Source organism: Lithobates pipiens, unplaced genomic scaffold (genome assembly GCF_037356315.1).
Source record: "Lithobates pipiens isolate NorthernLeopardFrog02 unplaced genomic scaffold, aLitPip1_a1.2 Scaffold_23, whole genome shotgun sequence".
Lineage (NCBI taxonomy): Eukaryota > Metazoa > Chordata > Amphibia > Anura > Ranidae > Lithobates > Lithobates pipiens.
This window is the reverse complement of record NW_027507785.1, coordinates 144,355,125-144,378,525: the sequence shown is the minus strand read 5'-3', so window position 1 is coordinate 144,378,525 and position 23,401 is coordinate 144,355,125. Positions and strand designations below refer to the sequence as shown.

The 23,401-nt window shown below is 45.7% G+C and overlaps 1 protein-coding gene across 3 annotated transcripts in view; it reads right to left on the bottom strand.

The window, feature by feature from the left end:
- DDX47 (DEAD-box helicase 47) overlaps nt 1-23,401 on the bottom strand; it is a 612,119-nt gene that overhangs the window by 521,022 nt on the left and 67,696 nt on the right. For all 3 annotated transcript variants that reach the window (XM_077452460.1, XM_077452461.1, XM_077452459.1), the window contains exon 3: nt 3,125-3,313. In XM_077452460.1, the coding sequence (XP_077308586.1) occupies nt 3,125-3,313 (189 nt within the window). The remainder of the gene's footprint in view (nt 1-3,124; nt 3,314-23,401) is intronic.

Here is a 23,401-nt window from a genome sequence, read left to right as displayed (position 1 = left end):
TGTTGAAAAGATCAGTGAGGTGAACTACAAGGTGCACCAACCAGGTAAAAGGAAGCCTTTCCAAGTTTATCACATAAACTTGATCAAGCCCTGGAAAGACAGGGAATCCTTGGTCACGACAAATACTGTTAATAATTTGTCACAACCAATCCCTCCAGTCAAGGTAGGTGATACTCTATCAGTGTCACAGAAACAGGAGGCTCAGGAATTTTTACAGAAAAACAAAAACAAGTTCTCTGACCTCCCAGGGCGTACACACCTCATCCATCATCACATTGAAACGGAGCCTAGAAGCAGAGTAAACCTTAAGCCCTATAGGATACCGGAGGCACGTAGGGAAGCCGTATCTGCCGAGGTAAAACGTATGCTTGCTCTGGGGGTAATTGAGGTGTCACAGAGTGAATGGTCCAGCCCAATTGTGCTAATCCCAAAGCCCAATGGAACTTGGAGGTTCTGTAACGATTTCAGAAAGTTGAATGAGATCTCCAAGTTCGATGCGTATCCTATGCCCAGGGTAGATGAGTTGATTGAGAAGTTGGGTAACGCCAGGTACATAACCACCCTCGATCTCACAAAGGGCTACTGGCAGATTCCACTTTCTGGTGAGGCTAAAGAGAAAACTGCATTCTCCACCCCTGATGGGCTATTCCAGTATGTAGTGATGCCATTCGGGTTACATGGAGCGCCTGCAACTTTCCAGAGGTTGATGGACTTGATTCTGCGACCACATCGTGATTACTCAGCTGCCTACCTCGATGATGTGGTCATTTTTAGCCCTGATTGGGAAAGTCACCTCTGTAAGGTACAGGCCGTGTTGGATGCCATAAGTGATGCGGGGTTGACCATAAATGCCGAGAAGTGTGCTCTAGCCCTAGAAGAGGCCAAATATCTGGGCTACATTATTGGGAGAGGGTTGATTAAGCCACAGCTAAATAAAATTGAGGCAATACAGAATTGGCCTAGACCCCTGACAAGGAAACAGGTTAGAGCTTTCCTGGGTATTACGGGTTATTACCGTAGATTTGTGCCGAACTTTGCCTCAGTTGCTGCTCCACTAACTGACTTGACAAAGGGCGGAAAGACAGCAATGGTCACGTGGACCCCAGAGGCCGAGAAGGCTTTCCAAAGCCTTAAGTCTGCCTTGTGCCAACCACCTGTCTTAGTTACCCCCGATTTCAGGCGAGAATTTCTGGTCCAGACAGATGCCTCTAACACAGGCTTAGGTGCAGTACTCTCACAAGTAGTGAATGGTGAGGAGCATCCAGTGACGTACTTGAGTAGAAAACTAACCCCGGCCGAGAAAAAATTATGCCATTGTGGAGCGAGAATGTTTGGCAGTAAAGTGGGCCCTAGAATCGTTAAAGTATTACTTGCTAGGCAGGAAATTCAAGTTGGTGACAGACCATGCCCCCCTAACATGGATGAAGTTAAACAAGGAGAGAAATGCAAGAGTGACTAGATGGTTTCTCTCCCTACAAAACTTTAATTTCACTGTGGAACACAGGCCAGGGAAATTACAGGCAAATGCTGACGCATTGTCAAGGGTAAGTTGTCTGTGGGGACAAAAGGCTCAGCCCTCCGGTCTGAAAAAGAGGGGGGGGATATGTAGACATGTCACTGGAGAAGTGATCGAGGGGGTGTACATCTCACCTAGGTTGCTACACAGTGTGAGATGGTAAATCCAGGATGGATCAGTTTCTCAGCAGAGATATGCTGCTGAGTTGTTATTTAATTTTGCCGGGCCTGGGTTTATATGGAATGGCAGGTAGGTTTGGTAGAGGGACCTGTCATTCCACATCCCCCGATCCAGTTCTGGGTTTGGGATCAGGTGAGCTTTGATCCTAATTAGCCTGGGAAGCTAAAGGCTCTGCAAGGTCTGCAGGTGATTGCTCTCAGCCAGGGAATGAACAATCTGTGTGTTGAAGGAAGCTGCAAGCACAGCCACTGCTGGAGCTAAAACTCACCCTGCGATATCCAGGCGAAAGACGCTGTGTTTGTAAGTGTCAGATAGGTGAGCAGAACCTGTTAGTAAGCGCCCAGCCGGGCTAGGACTTTTATTTTTGTTGTACTTAGAAAGCACGGTGTTGCTGTATATTTTGTTTGCTGGACTGTTTGTACCACGAATAAACGCCAAGATCTGCTTTATAAATTCCAAGTCTGCTGTGAACTGTGTCCAAACACACCCTACCCCGGGAAGATCCCTTACACCCTACACTGTACAACACCATACTATATGTTATACACACACAGCAGTCTGTATGTAATGTACAGTACAGTGTCGGTGTACAAGTCTGGTCTAATGCCCCAACGCCCTCCAAACCCCCTGTACTGTACCCACCCTATGTTGCCTCCTCCTTCCCGCCACCAGCGATCACCTCTGCCCCCATGTCTCCCAATGACCCACCCATTCCCATCCTCTTCCATCCAAACTCTACCACCCCACAATCCCGATTTAACCCCACCCTCCACTACCCCGACGTCACCTACTCCTCAAACTCCCCAACAACCCCAAACCACCCCCTACCTATGCGATGGGTGTCAGTAATTGGTCTCGGTACTCATACTCAGTGTTAAAAAAAAGTGGCATCGGTGCATCCCTAATGACAACACATTTTCATTTATATCAACTACAGCCAAATATGCTTTGGATAGTGTGGTAAGTTATTAGAACTTGTCAGGTTTTTATTGCTGTCTGTGCCCTCTGTTAGAGAGATTCACCCTCCCTATTTATACTGTTTTCCATTCTCATGAATGCAAAAGTAAAAAGAAAATTCCCAATTTTGGGTTGATACCAAAACAGGATAGGAGGGGAACTCCTCTCATGGGGGCATTATTGGCACCCTGGGATTCCCTCACTTTGGGAGTAATTTCATCTCACTTTTTGATATGGGGCAGGAAGTGAATGTAAATCTCCACAATGGGGAACAGATTGCATAAAAAACTGACAGAAGTCCTTTCCTCGCCCTATAACCCTCCCTCATCCTATACAAAAAATAAACACTTTGCCTTTAGTGCAACTCACTATTAAAAAAATATCTAAAAAAAAAAAAAAAAAAATATTATTAAGCATCTTTTTTGAGGTTGTATGACAACACCTTTGGAAATACAGCAAACATCAGCATACCACATTTAATGCCAATGGAAGAACCAAGAGCTTCAAACTGTTCAGAAATCTGAAAAGCCAGTTCCCTAGTTGGCGTCAGAACCAACGCATACAGCCTCTGAGGACCTTCCAGCAAGGTTTGAAGAATAGGTAATGCAAAGGCACCAGTCTTTCCAGAGCCAGTTTCAGCCAAACCAATAATGTCACGACCTGTAATGAAGTAAAATAAAAATTCAAATTGAGTCATAATGTTGAGAAACACAAGTACACATTAGTCCAAGTTTTATTTCTACATTATAAGCATTTATTTTATTAAAAATAGTGTACATACAACTCAAACAATGACATACTGTAGATCTTGATCTGAATTATGTAACTTAACCCAAGTTTTAAAATGAACCTGCATTTTGCACAGTGGAAGCCAAGTCAAAAGGTTTACTTTGATTACACACCCCACTAAAATGCACTTTACCCATCACTGCCCTAGCACTCTGTTTAGCAATGAGCGGCCCTAGGAAAGTTCTAAGTAACTTGGAGCAAACAGATTTCCAAGTATTCTCTTGCTGTCCTCATGTGGAACACTGGTTTCCTGAATAGCCAAGCATCAGCACTAATCACATGGGAGAAAAGAGAATGAGCTTCCGGATGGACACACATTAACAAATGAAGTTATTTTACCCTTCTGAGCAAAGCACAGGTTTGGTGTAGGCATTCCATTATGCATTTATCAGGTACCATTTATTATTGATGCGTTATTAAATCCAAAGTCAACACTGTAACCACTAGCCACCCGCCATATAGCAAAACGATGGCAGCAAAGTGATTGAGATATCCTGACCGGACGCCATACGACGTTGCCAGGATAACAAGCTGCTGCGCGCCCCTGGGAGCAATCACGGCTGATCACAGTGTAAACAGGAAAGGCTTTTCCTCACTTGCTTCTGTGAGACGCAAGCTGATGGGCCACTCCTCTGACCCGGGTGATATGGGGGGAGGGGGGGATGTGCGCCGATTGGTTCTCAGCACCCCCCCCCCCCCCACCCAACAGAGGATGCCCACAATATTTTATTTCACACGGTATTTGTGCAGCGGTCTTTTAAACACAATTTTTAGGGGATAAAATACACTTCCATCAATTTATAAAAAAAAAAAAAAAAAAAAAAAAAAAAAGAAACACAGTAAAGTTAGCCCAAGATGAAAGATGTTACGCCGAGTAAATAGATAACAAACATGTCACGCTTTAAAATTGTGCATACTCATTGAATGGCAACAAGCTACGATACCTAAAGATCTCCTTAGGGGGGGGGGGGATGTTTAAAAAATAAATAATGGTTACCAGGTTAGAGCTACAGAGGAGGTCTAGTGCTAGAATTATTGCTCTTGATCTGACGATCGTGGCGATACCTCACATGTGTGATGAACACCGTTTACATATGCAGGCATGACTTCCGTATGCGTCTTTAAAAAGTGTTTAATTTGGGGCGTGGCCTGAACCTGCATGGAGTAGGTCGCGTGTCTCCGGAGCTCCGCCGAGGAATCCTGTTTCCCACGCTGATCCTGTGACACCACAGCACCGATACTCACCTTAATACCTCTGGCAGGCGTCCCTCCAATCCGGAGCATATGTCTCCCTCAAAATCTCAGCGCTCAGCGGCGGCACGGCTGTCCCAATACCGCCGACATGTGAGTGAGGAGGGGGAGGAACATGGCGGCGCGGAGGAACCGGGAGGGCCGCGTGTGGCGGGAGACAGACAGGCTTCTTGAAGCAATTACATTATGCCGCACGTCCCTTACATCCCACATTGAGGAGGTGCAAACGGACATTTCTTTATTAAGACAAGATTTCCAGAAGCTGCGGGACCGGGTGAGGGACACTGAGACCCGTATCAGCCATGTGGAAGATGCTCTCTCACCTCTGCAAAATGACACTGACCACATGCAGAAGCAAATAGACCTCCTGATTACTAAACAGGACGAAATGGAAAACCGCATACGCAGATGCAATATCTGACTGATTGGTCTTCCGGAGGGGGCTGAAGGTAAGGACCCCACAACTTTTCTGGAGCATTTGCTGATAAGTACCTATGGCCGAGAGTCATTTTCCCCCATGCTGGCGGTTGAACGCGCGCATGGCATGCCTGCCAGGCCTCCACCTCAGGGTGCACCTCCACGCACCTTTATTGCAAAACTCCTGAACTATAAGGACAGAGATGCTGCCCTCCGCATGGCCCGGGAAAAGGGTAATATCCCGGTGGGCAATACTAAAGTTGCAATATTCCCTGATTTTTCCGCGGACGTCCAGAAACGCCGGCAGGGTTTCATGGAGGCCAAACGATTATTGCGTGCACAGCAAGTGAAATACTCTATGCTTTTCCCTGCACGCCTCAGGGTGGAGGCAGGGGACCGGGCGCTCTTCTTTGAACAACCCAGAGAGGTCATAGCATGGCTGCAACGCAGGGCACCTCGGGATGGAGCCGCCTGAGACTCCTTGGGACATGTAAGCTACCACTTTTTTTATCTCTCCCCTGGGATCCTGGAACTGTGACAGATTTCCTGATCTTTTTGGACTGTTCTATTTTTGCTCAGGGTGCCTGCATTCGGGACGTATGTTCTCTCTCTTTAAACTCTTACTGCTGAGTGACCTGCTGAACGTCTTAAATCTGGATCATATGCTCATGCTGCTGGTGTCAACGTATATATGCATCAACTTTTTCCCCATTTTTGTCTAGTGTCCCTGTTGAGGGACCCTTTCTGCAGTACATTCCTGTTTGCTTTGTTTAAAAACTTTTTTGGTTTACACTTTTTCTTTTATTCTTTTTTCTCCCGGAGCAAGGGGAGACATGTTAGGCCTACGGTCTAATTGCACGGTGCAGCGGAATCCTGCTCCTTTGTCTGCTGGGCCTTTTTTTTGCTATGAGGGAGATGGTCACCGGGGCTGGACAGCAACAGACACTTTTTCTTGTTCAACACTGTGTACCGCTATACAGGGGGTTCTACTTTACCTTGCCCTCTGGTACCGGTGGCCACAGCCCTCTCTCTCTCGGACTTAATGTTCTTAACTGTTTTATTAATTTCATGAAACTGGTTTTCCCAGCCAGACGTGTTTGGTTTTTCAGGGAATATACCCGCACGAGTTGGGGTTGGTGCAGGGTAGGGTGGGGGGAGGGGGGTAAGTTGGTTGGGGTTTCCATGCAAAAGGTTACTATAAATGTGTTGGAGTATGTATCTAAACTAAGTGTTGCTTTCCCTGAATGTTTTCTACTGCTGCTGTTTATGCAGCCCCTGATCGGGCTTGACCTAGCACAACTGTTTTGGGGTGTGTTTATGGGAGGGCTGTTTGAAGGTGGGTTGCTTGCACTTGTTACTTTCTATGTATCCATATGGCGTCTATACGGTTTCTTACCTGGGACATGAGGGGGCTGCACGACAAATTTAAGCGCGCGGCAGCCTTCACGTTCCTCAAAAAACAAAGGGCCGAAGTGATGGCTCTGGTTGAGACGCATGTAGAGGGTGGACTGCAGATGGCCCTCAAACGCCCTTGGATTGGGTGGGCATTTCACTCCACCTACACGTCTCATTCGAGGGGGGTTTCGGTACTTGTAGCTAAGTCTGTCCAATTTGAACTTTGCAAAATTCTTACAGACCCACAGGGCAGGTTTGTTTTTTTACATGCTAAATTGTATAGGGAATCCTACCTTATTATGGCTTTTTATATCCCCCCCCCCCCCCCCCCCCCCATTTACCATGACGTTGGTGGTTGAAGGACTGTCTTTTATGTCCAGACACCCGGCGGTTCCTGTTATGTGGCTGGGGGATTTCAACACTACGCTTAACCCTTCTCTTGATAGGCTCAAGCCCCCTGAGCTGATGATGGGGCAAGCTGGGCCCACTAGGCTGTCCAGGCTTATAACCACCGTTCACCTTGTGGACACTTGGAGATACAAATTTCCTCAAAAGAAGGAGTATTCATGCTTCTCGCCCACACACGGCTCTCTTTCCCGGATTGACTTTATACTAATATCTAAACAACTCACTCCCAGACTTAAGGAAGTTTTTTGTTCTGCCCCAGACTACTTTCGGACCATAGCCCCTACTCTGTAGTGCTTGACGTACCCCTAGGTCAGTGATGGCAAACCTTGGCACTCCAGGTGTTTTGGAACTACATTTCCCATGATGCTCAAGTAAACTGCAGCGTGCATTAGAATCATGGGAAATGTAGTTCCAAAACATCTGGGGTGCCAAGGTTTGCCATCACTGCCCTAGGTAGACCCCCGCGGGCGTGGCGACTGAATCCGTTCTGGCTGACATTACTGCCCGACGATGACACTATTGAGACGGAATGGAAAACGTTTTTTGAGGATAATGACCACACGGCATCACTTCCAGCAGTGTGGGACACGTTTAAATTACACGCCCGATCGGTACTGACTGCCCACATTAACTCAAGGCTGACTCAGCCACTGTTATTGTTGAGGCTGAAGCGGAATTGAGCTCCAGGGAACGCACCTACGTCGATGACCCGTCTACGGCAAATGCAGATGCCCTTAAATTACAGTCGAGAGTGGTTTCTCAGCTGCACCAAGACAAGGCCAGACAGAAACTTTTTTTTGCCCAACAAAAATATTTTGAATCCGGAGAAAGGGCTGGTAAGTTGCTGGCATATTTGGTCCACAGGGAAGACAGGCCCCCGGTTGTTATTTCTTTACGGGGTCAGGGTGATGAGATCATCACGGACCCTTCTGCGGTAACAGAGAGATTTCGGGACTTTTTTGCGGACTTCTACACCACTACAGTCTCAAACGACACCACTCCGATGGATCGTTTTTTAGCTCAGATTTCCCTCCCTCAGGTTACGGAGGAGCAGGTGCAGGCTCTGGAGGCCCCCCTGACCTCCGATGAAATAGTAGAAGCTATTGCGGGATTTGCAAAATCCAAGTCACCAGGGTCTGATGGTCTTCCCATTGAATTTTATTCCCGTTACCAAGACGTGCTGGTGCCTAGGCTTCTAGACCTTTATAGGAGTCTTTTTGACACGCTAACATTGCCTCCGTCTATGAGGGAGGCAACGATAGTTTTGATTCCCAAACCTGGAAAAGATCCGGGTTTCCCAGAATCCTACCGCCCAATATCCCTATTGCAGGTAGATGTTAAGATTCTGGCCAAAATACTTGCTACCAGATTGAACGTAGTGATCCTCAGTCTGATTCAGGCTGACCAGGCGGGCTTTATGCCGGGGCGGAATATGTCGTTCAATCTGCGTAGGCTATATATAAACCTTCAGGCAACACATGAGGAGATGGGTGAGTGTGTGGTAGTGTCACTTGACACGGCTAAATCATTTGACTCAGTAGAATGGGAGTATTTATGGAAGTGTCTAGGCGGGTACGGTTTCGGCCCAAACTTTATCCAGTGGGTGAGACTGTTGTACCATCACCCAACGGCTAAGGTGGTGGCGAATGGATGGTCCTCCCGGGCATTCGGCCTCGGTAGGGGTACCAGACAGGGGTACCCACTGTCCCCGCTACTATATGCCTTGGCGGCTGAACCTTTAGCGGTGGCGATTCGGGCCGACCCCGAGATCAGGGGACTGGCGATGGGTCGACTTACTGAGACAAATCAGTCTATACGCTGACGATGCGCTGCTATACCTGGCAGACTCTGGCCCTTCCCTGGCAAAGGCCCTCCACATGATAGAATGGTTCGGTAGCTTTTCCGGTCTCCGCATAAACTGGGAAAAATCCCAAATTTTACCTATTGACAGTTTTCCACAATCAGTCTCAGGCCAGTCTGCCTCTTCAGCGAGTTGGCACTATTAAGTATTTGGGTGTCTATGTCTCTAGGAACCCAGCTGATTACATTGTGTTGAATGTAGAACCATTGTTTGTCCTGGTACGTACCAAGATTCAGGCCTGGTCTCGCCTCCCCCTTGGGGTTTGGGGACGAGTTAATCTGATTAAAATGGTCCTATTACCTAAACTATTATATGTGCTGTGGCATGCCCCGGTGTATTTACCCTTGAAATACTTTAAATCCCTTGAAAGTCTCCTTAGGCCCTTTGTGTGGGGAACTGCTAGACACAAGCTTGCTTGGCAGGCTTTGAAAAGCCCGACTGATATGGGGGGCATGGCTCTTCCTGATCTGAATCTTTACTATGTTGCCTCACAACTGTCTCAACTCTCCCACATAGACAAGACTGATAAACAACGTTTCCGAACTCTTCTATGCCCTACTTGGGCACAAATTGCAGATGACCCGATTGCTGCTATCTCGACAGGAGCGGGGAACTCTGTCATGGGGCCAGGTAAACATTCCATGCTCTTTCATTACAGAAGGATTTGGGATCTGGCATCCACTAAACTGAATGTGGCATCGCCGAATGACTATACCCCACTTTGGCATAACAAACATTTGCCGGAACTTCAAAAGCTGCAGGGTGTACAGCTATGGGTATCGAGGGGAATATACTACCTGCACCACCTAATTCACCAGGGGGTTATTAAAACGTTTCGGGCACTGCAGGAGGAATTTAATGTTCCAAACAGTATGTTATTTCAATACCTACAGGTTCAGCATTCACTTAGAGCACAATTTTCGCAGTCGTTGCCTCGGCCTGCTCCCAATCCTATTGTCGCCATAGTGAAGGATACTGATCCCAAAAAGCTAATCTCGTGCTTCTATGGTATGCTTACGGCCCCCGTCTCAGCGAGACTGGCGTATGCTCTCAAGTCCCGCTGGGAGGGAGATGTGGGTGCTCTGACAGACGAGGAGTGGGAGGAGGCTCTGGAAACGTGCAAATTGGTGTCCCTTAGGCTCCAAGACAGGCTCTCTCAGATCTACATAGTACATAAAGCATACCTCACCCCCCCTCAGGACTGCTAAATATAATGCGAATCAATCTACGCTCTGCTCAATGTGTTTCCTTGAGACTGGGACGTTTTTCCATCTAATCTGGGCTTGCCCCAAACTGCAGGAACTCTGGAAGCAAGTAGTGTCATTTCTACATGATGTCATGGGCTCCCCTTTGGCCCTAGACCCCAAACCCTGTCTACTAGGGATATTTCCTGACGTATTGGATAAAATTACTAGCACTTTCTTACAGGAAACTTTGTTTTCTGTTCGAAAGGTGATAGCTAGACAGTGGATGAGGCCCCTTCCACCCCGAGTTAAGGACTGGAAGCGGGAAGTTAATTTTTCTCTCCCATATAAAAAAATTTTGTATAAAAACAGGGGTTGTCCAGCTAAATACCATAGAATCTGGGATAAATGGTTGCAGGAGGTTGCCACGTGTGATGAGGGAAATTGATGTTCTGTTACGGTGAATAACATGTCACTATTGGGACCTTTTGTTCTTTGTCTGTGATGTATGGTGACTACTGGCCTGGAGAAATGTATTTCCTTTACTGTTATGGCTATGATGCAACACCTCTTTAATGTTTGATATGTACCTTTGTGACTGTACTCTTGCAATAATGTTCAATAAATATTACCTGTTTGAAAAAAAAAAAAAATAAATAAAAGTAGTGTTTAGTTTTTTTTATTTAATTTATTTAAATTTTACACTGTTAAAAAAATAATAATTTGTTCACTTTTATTGCTGTCACAAGGAATGTAAACATCCCTTCTGACAGTAATAGGTAGTGACAGGTACTCTCTATGGAGGGAGTGGGGGACTAAAAGACCGCAAATCCCTCCTTTGCACCTCAAAGTATTCAGAACCCTGAAAACTGAGTGTCAGGTAACCTTGAGACCAGGTGACAGATGCACCGCATAGGGATTAGGAGTGCACCGCAAGGTTGTGGACCCTACGGTTGACTGCTGCGGACGGGGGTCAAGGTGATAGGAAGGCAGGGCCGCCAGAACACCAAGATGGATCCCACCAGGGTTAGAGCGCAAGATTCCCTGGGGCGCGGAGTCTAAGAGCCAGTAGGTGTTCAGAGGCTCGAGTGGTGAGGATGGACTTGGCTGCAACTGGCTCCAGGTCACGACCCCCAGGGTCCCCCAGCTCACACCCACAGTAGGCAACAGGAGGATAGGGATGGTGAGAGACAAAGCCAAGGTCAGGGCTACAAGCAGACAGGAAAAGTCGGGGACACGCCAAAAGGTCAGGATCACAGGCAAGCAGGGATAGTCAAGGACACGCCAAAGTCGGTAACTGAAAACAATAGAAGAGCACACGGCAGGTAACAGGAAGCTAACACACAAAGGTTGATCAGCAGGATTGGCTAGCAGTGCACAGATTAATATAGAGTAGTCTGATAGGAGCTAGGGTGGAGCCATGCCAGAGGATGGATTCTAAAAGCAGTCAGGTGAGGGTCGGCTGGTCTCTAGAAATGAACACATGGAGAGAGGTAAGCAGACGAACTCTATTGCATAACCATGACACGGAGATTCTGAATACTTTAGATTTTTTTTTTTTTTTTTTTAAACGGCACCATTGGCAGCCAAGTAAATCGGAAGTGACGTTGTGACAGAGAGAGTTGTTTTTACAGAGAGAAGACTGGAACTACGCCGTTTCCAGCTTCATGCCAGTCTGGCTCTAGCCGCCGTAAGTGACAGATCAAGGATTGGGTCTCGGGGTGGGATGAGAGGCCCAGGAAGAGTGGCCTAAAATGGCAGGAGGGGGGTGTCCCGGGACCGCCCACTCAAAAAAATAAAAAAAAAAAAAATAAAAAAAAAGTACCAGGATGATGCCTGCAGCTACTCAAACAACTATTGATAACTAATTGATTATGAAAATAGTTGTAAACTATTTTCTAAATCGATTAAATCTGTAGGCCGATGAGTTGGCCTGCATACAAAATTATTTGTTTACATATTCGAAAATACAGTGCAGCACACATACAGCTCAGTAGATCATCCATACATGTCAGCAAGTGCCTGAGAACTTGTGATTGTGAATGTATGAGAAGCTATGCCTCATGGGACGACATGTAGTCCTGGGCAGGATTTAAGCGATTCTTAAAGGCAGAAATTTATTTACCTTGCAGCTTGCTATTGGGGCACTCTGAAAGCAGGAGGAGTCAGAATCGTTAGTCGGGGACCGCAGTTATACTGCGGCAACATGGCTCAGCTTTGTGAATCGCCGTCATGTTACGTTGCTTCCTAATGTGGCCACCAGGGACATAAATGTGCCCACTGCTCGTCCCCAAAGCCGATGTGAGAGCTCCTGCGATCGCTCGTGACGCGGCGAGAAGTGGATCTCTGTGTAAACCGAGATCAGTTCTCTGAAGGGAGAAGAGACAGATCATGTGTTCAATGACTCTGCAGGGAGGATCACCACCTGAAGCCAGATAACATGGAAGAGTCTAATAGACTGGAAGTAATAAATGGCATTACAGCTACATTTAAAGTCAACTGTTACAAACATTGTGCATAATATTTGCAAGGACTATATCCATGGAAAAAAAAAAAAGGAGAAGAAGAAGTATAACATAGTATAGTAATATTATAAAAGATTTCTACCACCCTTCATATAACTTCAATGTCCGACTCCTAGTTAAAATTCCCATATATCCCACTTCTGGACATGCATACATACACACATACACACACACACACACAATCTCACTGTTTCACAGTATAAAATGAGCCCCTTATAGTAGCGATCTGTTTTTGTACTATAAAAGGGATACATTTTATTTTTTTTAATCTTTTTATTGAGTACAAGACATACAAACTGTAAATCTGCCACAGCATTGGGACTAGACCCCCACGGGAGCCAGTGCCAGCCGGCAATTGGGCTGCTTCAATCATTAGTGACCTACAGCTGTAGCACGTTCACAAGTAAACAACCAACCTAGTGCTATATTGGCTCCTGCTTAATTGAAATAACGAAGGATCAAATCTTTCAGTCGAGACCCAAGGTAATAGATATCAGATTACAAAACAAAAAAGTCACCCAATGTATCAAAATCACATCAACCTGTAGGAGTGGAATTATGTACATGCTCAATCTGCAGTTGCTGTGGAGGCCTCCGCTAGCCATTTGGCCCCCACCATCTTATTTTTTGGGGCATCCTCTATTTTGGTAGGTTTCCTTATAGAGTGGTAGTACTGACATGTGTTTTCCATAGCAATATGGATGGCAGCGCACATTTTTTCCAGCAGAGGGTGATCATTTTCCCGGCATAGAAAATCAGGAGTCCTATCAAAGTTCTCCCCGCTATCATGGGGGCCAATTCTTCTACTAAGCCTAGTAGGCATATCTGCGGGGTTGGGGCTATATCTATTCCCACCACTTCTTGTATTACAGATAGTACTTGTGACCAGTAGTTTTTAATTGCTGGGCAGGACAAGAAAATGTTTATAAAGTCACCCGGATCCCCAGTACATCAACACTATGGGGACAGGGACGTTCTCATTTTATGTAATCTATAAGGGGTAATATATGCCTGGTGTAATATTTTGTATTGTAGGAGACAGTCTCGAAGTGAGACCAAGATTTTGAAGGGGAAGTCCACGTGTCCTCCCAAGCCTCAGAGTCCAGACCCGGGACGTCCTGTGTCCATCTCTGTCGGAGCTTTGACAAATCTGGAGAGGAAACTAAGGAGATGTGTATAAAGGACCAAGGTCGGTTTCCTGGTGCATTCATATCTTGTGACGCTCTCCAGATCGGATTGCACTATTTGCATGTCGTTTGGTATTATTTGGGCTTTAAACGCATGAGAGAGTTGCATATATAGAGAAATGGATGCGAGGGAGGCACGTTGTTGTGGGATACTAGATGATTGAAGGGGTGTATAGCCGCGCTGGTGGTGAGGTTAGATAACAGTTTAATAAACACATTTGGCCCATACTTTGGGGTCTGGTAGTGAGTCAAGATGGGGTAAGGTAGGATTGTTCCATAGGGAGCCGTGTAGGGAGACTGCATTCCGTTGAAACGTCTCAACCCAGTCCTGCCCTCCAGGCCTTCAGAGTCATGTGCATGGAGGTGGTCTAATCATATGGAGCTTTGGGACCTCAAAAGGGCAAGCGTGTTAGGGCCTCCACATTACGGACCACCACAGCCTCCAGAACTGCAGCAGGGTTGGACATATCCGGCACTAGCCACCAAACCGCCATGACCAGCTGGGCTGCCTGAAAATATTTCTGGCACTCCGAAAATGAAAACCCCCCCTGCAACACTGGACGCATTAGTGTGGACAGTTTAAATCTAGCAGTGTTTGGGCCCCAGGGGAAGGAGGAGGAGAAAATTCAGTTCAAATTGGTAAAAAAAATTAGCAAGGTATACATTGTGGGACCTAGGTGGCACTGTAGGGGTTCAGTGAGTCCTAGGGGGTGGTTCTAACTGTGGGGGGGGGAGGGGCTGTGTGACACGTCACTGACCAGCGCTGCCGATTATAGGGCGAGCTGATCAGCGACAGTGTCACTAGGCAGAACGGGGAGATGCTTCTTTACATTAGCATCTCGCCGGTTCTTTCTCACCATGAGATGATCGCAGGTATGCCCCCACAGACATCGGGATCGCAGCCACGGAGCTCCTGGCAGGCGTAAGCGAGACGCCTCTTAAAAGGCAACATACAGGTAAGTTAATCTGCCTGTACGTTCCCTTCTGCCACAGTATATCTGCGTGAGGTGGTGGAGAAGCGGTTAAAAATTAAAAAAATCTAAATGAAGTTTAAGTGCAGACTTTTAGCTTTGATTCAAGGTGTTGAATATAAATATCAAGTACAAATTTTAGGAACTGCAAACATTTTTATACACCAGTCCCCATTTTTCAGGGGAGTGTAATTGGACAAATTAATATAATCATAAATAAAATAATCACTTAATATTTTGTTGAGAATCCTTTACTGACAATGACTGCTTAAAGTCTGAAACCCATGGACATTACCAAAGACTGGGTTCCCTCCTTTCCGATGCTTTACCAGGCTCTAACTTCAGCGGATCTTTGTGAGTCTTTCTGCATTTAATTTTGCCTTCAGCAAGTGAAATGCATGCTCAACTGGGTTGAGATTAGGGCTGCAAATAACGATTATTTTGTCTGTCGACTAATCTAGCAATTTTTTTTTTTACTTCATCTAGTTTTTTTTGGGATCCCTCTCCCTCTCTCCCTCTCTCCCTCTCTCTACCCACAGATCTCTCTCTCTACCCACAGATCTCTCTCTCTACCCACAGATCTCTCTCTCTACCCACAGATCTCTCTCTCTACCCACAGATCTCTCTCTCTACCCACAGATCTCTCTCTCTACCCACAGATCTCTCTCTCTACCCACAGATCTCTCTCTCTACCCACAGATCTCTCTCTCTCTCTCTACCCACAGATCTCTCTCTCTCTCTCTACCCACAGATCTCTCTCTCTCTCTCTACCCACAGATCTCTCTCTCTCTCTCTACCCACAGATCTCTCTCTCTCTCTCTACCCACAGATCTCTCTCTCTCTCTACCCACAGATCTCTCTCTCTCTCTACCCACAGATCTCTCTCTCTCTCTACCCACAGATCTCTCTCTCTCTCTACCCACAGATCTCTCTCTCTCTCTACCCACAGATCTCTCTCTCTCTCTACCCACAGATCTCTCTCTCTCTCTCTCTCTACCCACATTATATATACACATACTGAAGTACATATACATACTGAACTTAAAGGCAAAATTAATAGGGCAGCACAGTGGTGTAGTGGTTAGCACTCTCACCTAGCAGTAAAAAGGGTCGCTGGTTTGAACCCCAACCATGACACTACCTGCCTGGAGTTTGCCTGTGCGTGTTTCCTCCGGGTACTCCGGTTTCCCCCCCCCACACTCCACAGACATGCAGGTAGGTTAATTGGCTTCTGTCCCAAATTGGCCCTAGAATGGGGACCTTGGATTGTTGGCTCCTTGAGGGTAGGGACCGATGTGATATTTTTGGGGGAATATTTATTATAGCAAAAATGTAAAAAATGCGTTTTTCAAAATTGCCACTTTTTTTGTTTATAGCGCAAAAAACCACAGGGGTAATCAAATACCACCCAAAAAAAAAAGCTCTATTTGTGAGGGGGAAAAAAAAAAAAAGTAAATTTTGTTTGGGAGCTACGTTGCACAACCGCGCAATTGTCAGTTAAAGCGACGCAGTTCCGAATTGTAAAAAGTGCTCTGGTCTTTGGCCAGCAAAATGGTCTGGGGCTTAAGTGGTTAATATTCAAACCAACATATCTGGTCAGCAGTTTGATGGTTAGATTGTGTAAAAAAAAATAAGGCAAAAATAAGTCAATAAATAACAGTAAAAATGAAACATATGGCCGCACAGTGGTGTAGTGGGTAGCACTCTCGCCTAGCAGTAAAAAGGGCCACTGGTTCAAAATCCCAACCACGACACAACCTGTCTGGAGTTTGCATGTTCTCCCTGTGCCTGTATGGGTTTCCACCGGGTACTCCGGTTTCCTCCCCCCCCCCCCCCACACTCCAAAGACATGCAGGTAGGTCAATTGGCTTCTGTCCCAAATTTGCCCTAGTATATGAATTGGGACCTTGGATTGTGGGCTCCTTGAGGGTAGGGACCGATGTGAGTGTGCAATGTACAGGGATAGGGACAATTGTAGACACTCACTCAGGTTGAGCTGGATGGACTGGTGTCTTTATTTAACCTTACTAAGCTAGGCAACTATATATGCAAGTTTCATGCATGATGTCCCAGATAACAAAAAAAGAAGTTCAAACATAGCTTTCCGTATCTTAGGGCAGTGGTTATTAACCGCAGTCCTCAAGTACCCTCAACGAACCATGTATTAAGAACTAAACTTACCCTAGGTTCACACCTATGCGTTTAGTGCGCTTTGCAGTTGGCAGAAATGCACTAAAGTCTATTTAACATGGTTTCCTATGGTACAGGTTCACACCTATGCGTTTTTGGAAAGGGCCAGGGACCTTTCCCCATGTTTTGCGTGTAATAGACTTCCAATAGATTTGTACCAGAAATTTAAGTGTTGTGTTGATGAATTTTCACTTTTTTTGTTTCAAACACTGTATATAGCTGGTTGCGAAGCAGGGGGCCGGAAAGCCATACTAGCCCCGAAGGGCCTGGTATGGGCCTTGCGGGGGGGGTCTGGGAACCCATGCTGTATTTTTCATGAATTATTTTTTTTTTTTTTTTTTGGACAGCTGACTCCTCATTGGACTCCTCATCCCAGCCCCCTACCTTAGCAATCATCCATAAATACACTGTCTAAAGAAAAGAAAAAAATACCTAAAAATGCATTTAAACTGATTGCAATAATCACGTAAAAAAAATGTGCGTGAAAAAGTGCAGCCACATAGATGTGAACATTGACTCAGATAAAAAAGCTCTAATCAATACCCTGTCATTGAACTTGATTTAAAGCAGCTGTGCAAAGTAAAGGAAAAAGCTGAAACATTGCCCATTGGGGTACTTGAGAAATGAGATCGTGAACCACTGTCCTTGGGGGTCATACGATGCCTGCAAACAAAAATAGCCATGCATAGAACCAAACAATGTGAGAGAATGTTTTAATTACATAGAAAAGCAAAAGGTTATCAATATAACCATACCAACCAGAACAATACCTGGCGGCTGAATAGAGACATGAATTTAATGCATAAGGCATAACGAACAGAAAAAAAAATAACGAAAAAAAAGGAAGGGAAACCTGAGAGGGAAGAAAAAAAAAAAAAAAAAAAAAAAAAAAAAAACACAACACACACACACAACACACATGACAATTGAAGAGAAGAGTCCATGGTGTTAAATTGAGAGAAGTGTACTGTCAAAAAGAGGAGGAGGAGGACTGGGTATACATAAACCAGTTTGCCAAATAAATTTGTTATGCATATTTGAGAGGATGGCCGTCAACTTTTCATCATTATCTAGTTCATATGGTTTTTGACTACCTTGAAGCCAAGCGCAGGGGGTTTTCCACGACCTTGCAACGGTTAGTTTAGTTGCGGTAAAGAGGTGTAGAGCCAATTGCCATTCCGGGTGAAGAAATCAAACTAGTTTGCCAAGAAGGGCCTCATAGGGGTCCCTTTTGAGGTTAACATGAAATAAGTTAAAGGGAAGGGTAAAAGAAACTGACCCATAATCTGTATGCCTTTGGCCATAACCACCAAACGCGTGCCATAGAACCTTCCCATGAACATCCCCGAAATCAAAGGGGAGAGCAAGTTGGGATGAAGCGAGTCAGTCTAGCCAGCGTATAATACCACCTATACAACACTTTATAGGCACTCTCTAATATAAGAATATTTCTTTAACATTTGAAAGGGCTATAGTCAATCTGCCAATTCTCAGAATCTAGCTACCTCCCCAGTTATTTTCCAATTGGAGATGATAGGGTCTAAAACGGAGGCATTTTTGCAGAAATTATAGGATTAATTTATCAACGATATTAGGCTTGGGGAGTAGGATCTGGCTCTCCAGAGGCTCTCAAGGAGGATCAGACTATATGGGTTAAGGTGGGATTTTAGGATTAGAACGCAAGGCATCAAATGTCAGTATCCTAGTAGAGGTAAACAGGGAGAGCGAGCGAGAGAGCGTGACAGTGAATCCGTCTGCAGTCCACCAGGAAATTTGGGACGGATTTTCACAACCTGGAGGGAATAATGAGCAATTTAGAAGTATGAGAAGGGGGAGATGGAAAGAGATGAGACCTGTGGAATATTGAACTGAGTCCCACAATCAGAGTGTGGGCTAAGCATGGCCCTATTGTGGTTGGTCCATGCATAGAAGGGAGCCAGGGCAGGGAAGAGATAGGTATAGCATTGGAGTCAAAAAGATCTATTGTGGCCCATAGAAGTAATTGGAAGGTTTTGTGGAGATGGGATAGTGAAACCAAGTTAGCTGCAGTATAATAGGCCTGAAAATTAGGGACCGAAAGGCCACCAATGATCCTTAAGGCCTACAAAACCTGTTTACTGATTCAATTATATTTACTTCAAAAGCTCGCGTTGATGTATGCGTAAAATAATATGTGGAGGAACCACGACAGGCAAGATTCAAGATAAGACATGCAAACTGGTTATCCTACCAAACTAGTATTAAGTGGGACCGGGAGAACATCATGTCAGACAATCTTTAGAAAATTGGCCTGGTACAACCCAGCATATGAGGTGAGACGGATTCTCAAATTGGGCACAAGGAGAACCGATGAAATAGAAAAGCAGATTTCATATCTGTGAATACTGGAAGAGAGGGGTTGACCAACATCAAGTGTATGTCAACTGGCAAGTAGAAGGCACAAACAGGAGTGCCTAGGTTAACCAAGCCCCAGCTCATTGGGACTAGTAATGACATGTGGACCAGAGTCTGAAATGGGAGGTGAGAAGCAGATGGTCCAACAGAAACAGCCCTACTAAAAACAAACGGCCAGTACTCCATACTCCTATTCTTCAACCTTTCTGCTTCCTTCGACACAGTTGACCACCCACTCCTCAAACTCCACTCCTTTGGCCTCTGGCTATTTTGCCCTTTCCCGGTTCTACTCCTACCTATCTCAACGCACTGTCACATAAAACATTTGAGTTATCCCAAGGCTCTGTCCTATGGCCCCTCCTATTCTCTCTCTATAGCCCTTACCGGGGTTAGTTGGTAACTTTCCATTACCACCACTATGCTGACACCCAGATCTACCTCTCCACTCAACTCACCGCCTCAATATCCCCACACATCATAACTTACTGAGGAATATAGAATGGATGTCACACCACTTCCTCAAACTAATTTTTAAGCTTGGAAAATTTCCTCCAACCTGATGCCCTCCCTATGACTTTGATTGGGATCAAACAGCACATCAATTGGTCCCTAAACACATACCAGGGCGCTTGGTGTAATCCTAGACTCTGACCTCTCCTTCAGGCCCCACATCCAATTACTGGCTAACTCCTGCCACCACAACCTCTCCAGAATTGGCCCCTTCCTTACGACACCACTAAATAACTTATTCACTCCTTGGTTATTTCTCATCTTGCTACTGCAACTCCCTCCTCACTGGCCTACCTTTACACAGGCTATCCCCCCTTCAGTCTATCATGAACGCTGCTGCTAGACTAATGCACCTTACTAACAAATCTGTGACTGCTGACCGGCTCTGCCAATCTCTACACTGGCTTCCCCTATCCCACCATATAAAAATTCAAATACCAACTATAACATACAAGGCCATCCACAACATCACCAACCTCATCTGCAGATATCACCCAAATCTTCCTCTCCACTCCTGCCAGGACCTCCTGCTCTCCATCGTTAGATCTTCCCATGCTCGCCTCCTCAACTTGTCCTGAGCCTCTCAACTCAATGCCCCAGTATGTCCAGGCAGCTCCTACCCTGTCCATCTTTAGGCGATCCTTGTAAACACTCAGGAAAGCATACCCCACCTCCACCTAACAAATGTACCCCAGTCCCCTCCATCAGAACATCCCCCACAACCACTACCTTTTGTACCCCCCCCCCCTCTCCCTCTAGATTGTAAGCCCCATGAGCAGAGCCTTCCTATTCCTTATGTATTGAAATAGTAAATTGTACTGTCCCCCTTTTATTGTAAAGTGCTGCCTAAACTGTTAGCGCTATAGAAATCCTGTATAATAATAATAATATCATCAGACTCCAGGTAAGTGGATAATCCCATTTGGGCTACGCCAGCTCGGTCATCCTCTGGGCACATCTTGAAAGTGCTGTGCTTGGAGAGCAAAGTGCTTGAGAGCCATGTTGAGACAGCTGGGAGGGCTTGCAAGGGGGCTGAGAGGATCTCGGATGAGCAGATGAGGATGGACTCCCCATTTGCGAGGGGGAGAAAGTCAAACCTGCTGATCCTGAAAGTGTCATTGCAGGTGAGGTAGAGAAGAGGCGTGCAACTGGTGAGAAAAGTAGAGCTAAAGGGTAACCCCCACCTTTACCTGATTCCTTGGGTTTGCAGGACATATAAATAGGATTTTAGTTTCCTGCTCAATTGGAGAGGGTTGCCCTGAAAGCAAAGGATCCTGATGTTTTTTGTTTGCAGGAGTCTCTTTAGTGCGCTAATAGTGGAACTTAATAATGACGTCCCTTGGGAGGACACTCTGTTGGTTTAGAGGCAAAGAATCTGTGGATACGATCAGATTTCAAAGTTCAAGGGCAATGTCAGGTGCCAGTTCCCGAAAAAAGGCAGTGGCAGTACCTTATATCAACCTCCACCTTGTGCCCCTCAAGCACTGTTACTAGGTAAAGGCATTTCAAAAATTGGTTAGTGCAGTGGCCTAGCTCTTTAACTTCCTTTACTAGGTCAGCAGAGAGCTTGCGGGAGCCCGTGATTTCATCCCGTACTAGAGCGCAAAATATGAGCAAACATCAGTCAATGGCCATGGGGCTTAACGGGTCTGTTGGAAACTGGTGCAGGCTGTCCGCTGGAGAGAGGGGTCCACCATTGAGAGCCATGCAGAGGTAAGTGCACCATCTTGCCCATTACTTTTCCTATGGCGGGGGAGGCCTTCAGCTGGGAGCGTATCGCTGGCAGTTCCAGGGCGTGCGGTACATGACCGCCGCGAGCCTGGTGCCTCAGGAACCAGTTTGCCTGTGTTAAGGTGTGGGCTGTGCCTGGAAGCTGAGGTGGATCGTTCCGACAGCACAGCGCAAGGAGACTAAACAGCGATCTTGAGCCTTCACAAGTCATATGTTTGTTGGTAATCACTATTAGAATATACGTGTGCTATAATATAGCCATGATCAAGTTGTAATTTAAAGCAGCCCTCAAATTTTTCACTCGCCTACTGTCAGGAACCATGAATTTGACGGAGACAGAAAATCCAGTAAAAATTACACCTTTTAATATATAAATTGTAAAAAGATGTCAAAAACATAGCCAGGGTTCAGTAATCAAAGCACGTAGTCAGTGCAAGCCAGTAAATCAGGAAGCCAGAGATCAGCGTAGTCAGAGACAGCAAACAGGTTCCGGAATCAGAAGGGAAGTCAGCCAGGCAAGTCTTGAACAGGGATACAGCAGATTACCTTCAGATATGTTGACCAAGGCAAAGGCACTGGAGAAATAAACCAGGCAGTTTTAATAGACAGAAGGGGCTGACTGATTAGCAAGAAATCACCAGGTGAGGCACTCTGGAATGATAAGAGTTGACAGTTAACTGGCCCCATCCGACACCTACTCACATTTTAAAAAAATTGCATTTTTGAAAACAATGGCTGCCAATCGTGGGCTGTTTCTGTGGGGGAGGGGGTGAGCACCACCGAGGTAGAGTTGAATCTGAGCCATTCTCCCAGCCAGAGAAAAAGGTGAAGAAGCTGTGTCGGCCGGATCATCAAAGCCCACTTTAACAGCTTGCGTTTGAATTAGCCAGGGTTCCCAGAGCTCACCACCAGTCTCGCGCCTTTGGTAGACATAACACCGGGCCCAATGCCAGGATGTGCGACATCATCAAAAGACACAAGGCCAGAAGGCAGGACTGTGTGACTGACTGTCGGAAACCCCGGGCAAAACAAAAGAAAGATGATACAGCAGGCAATCCCTGCTCTGATGACCGGGCCGGCTTGCTTCTTTCTCTGCACAAGTCAGTTTGCACCGATGGCCACAGGTTAGACTGCACCGATGGCCACAGGTTAGACTGCACCGATACAATTGTTAATATTTAATTTTGTAACTCAATTCTGTGCACAAAAAACACTTAAGTGTCATTTCGTGAGATTATTTATGAGGGTGTGTTTAAGTGTGGGCAGCTCAGTACTTGAAATTTTTAGCCCTGGTTTACAGTATACAAAAGGAGTTTATCAATATTTTTATTACAGATTGATATGAAACTCCACCTCTATTAAATATTTCCATTTAAATGCTGCTACCATAAAATTAGAAAGCCGACAGACCCTCAATGGCATTTTTTTTTTTTTTTTTTTTTTTTTTTTTTTAGGTAAAATCATAGTTCAATTGGTTGGCCACAATTTGAAGGGTCTGGTTGGCAGCCATCTTAAAGAGGACCTTCAGACATTTTTTTTCATCTTTCCATCTATTAAATAATCCTCCCTTGTTTTAACTTTGGATAGTAAAACTTTTTTTCCTGCCATACCTTATACAACCCTCTTCCTGTTTGTCTGCATATTAGCCTAAGCCTAGGACATCATGCACAGCTCTCGCTCTTGTGAGAGTTTGTCAGGAAGAGAGGGGTGGAGGAGTCATGAGTCATAGGAGGACCAGTGAGAGCTGCACAGCTGCAGAGTCGTATGGATGCCTCTGTGTGTCTGTGTAAATCCAGGAAGTTAACAGGCTGCAGCTTCAGATGCCCACAGTTAAAATGGATGCAGCCAGACTTAGTGGAGGGAGATTTCTGCAGCATATTTGTTAAGTACAGAATCACAGTATATAGAAAATATGCAACGTGGTTGGAGGTAAGC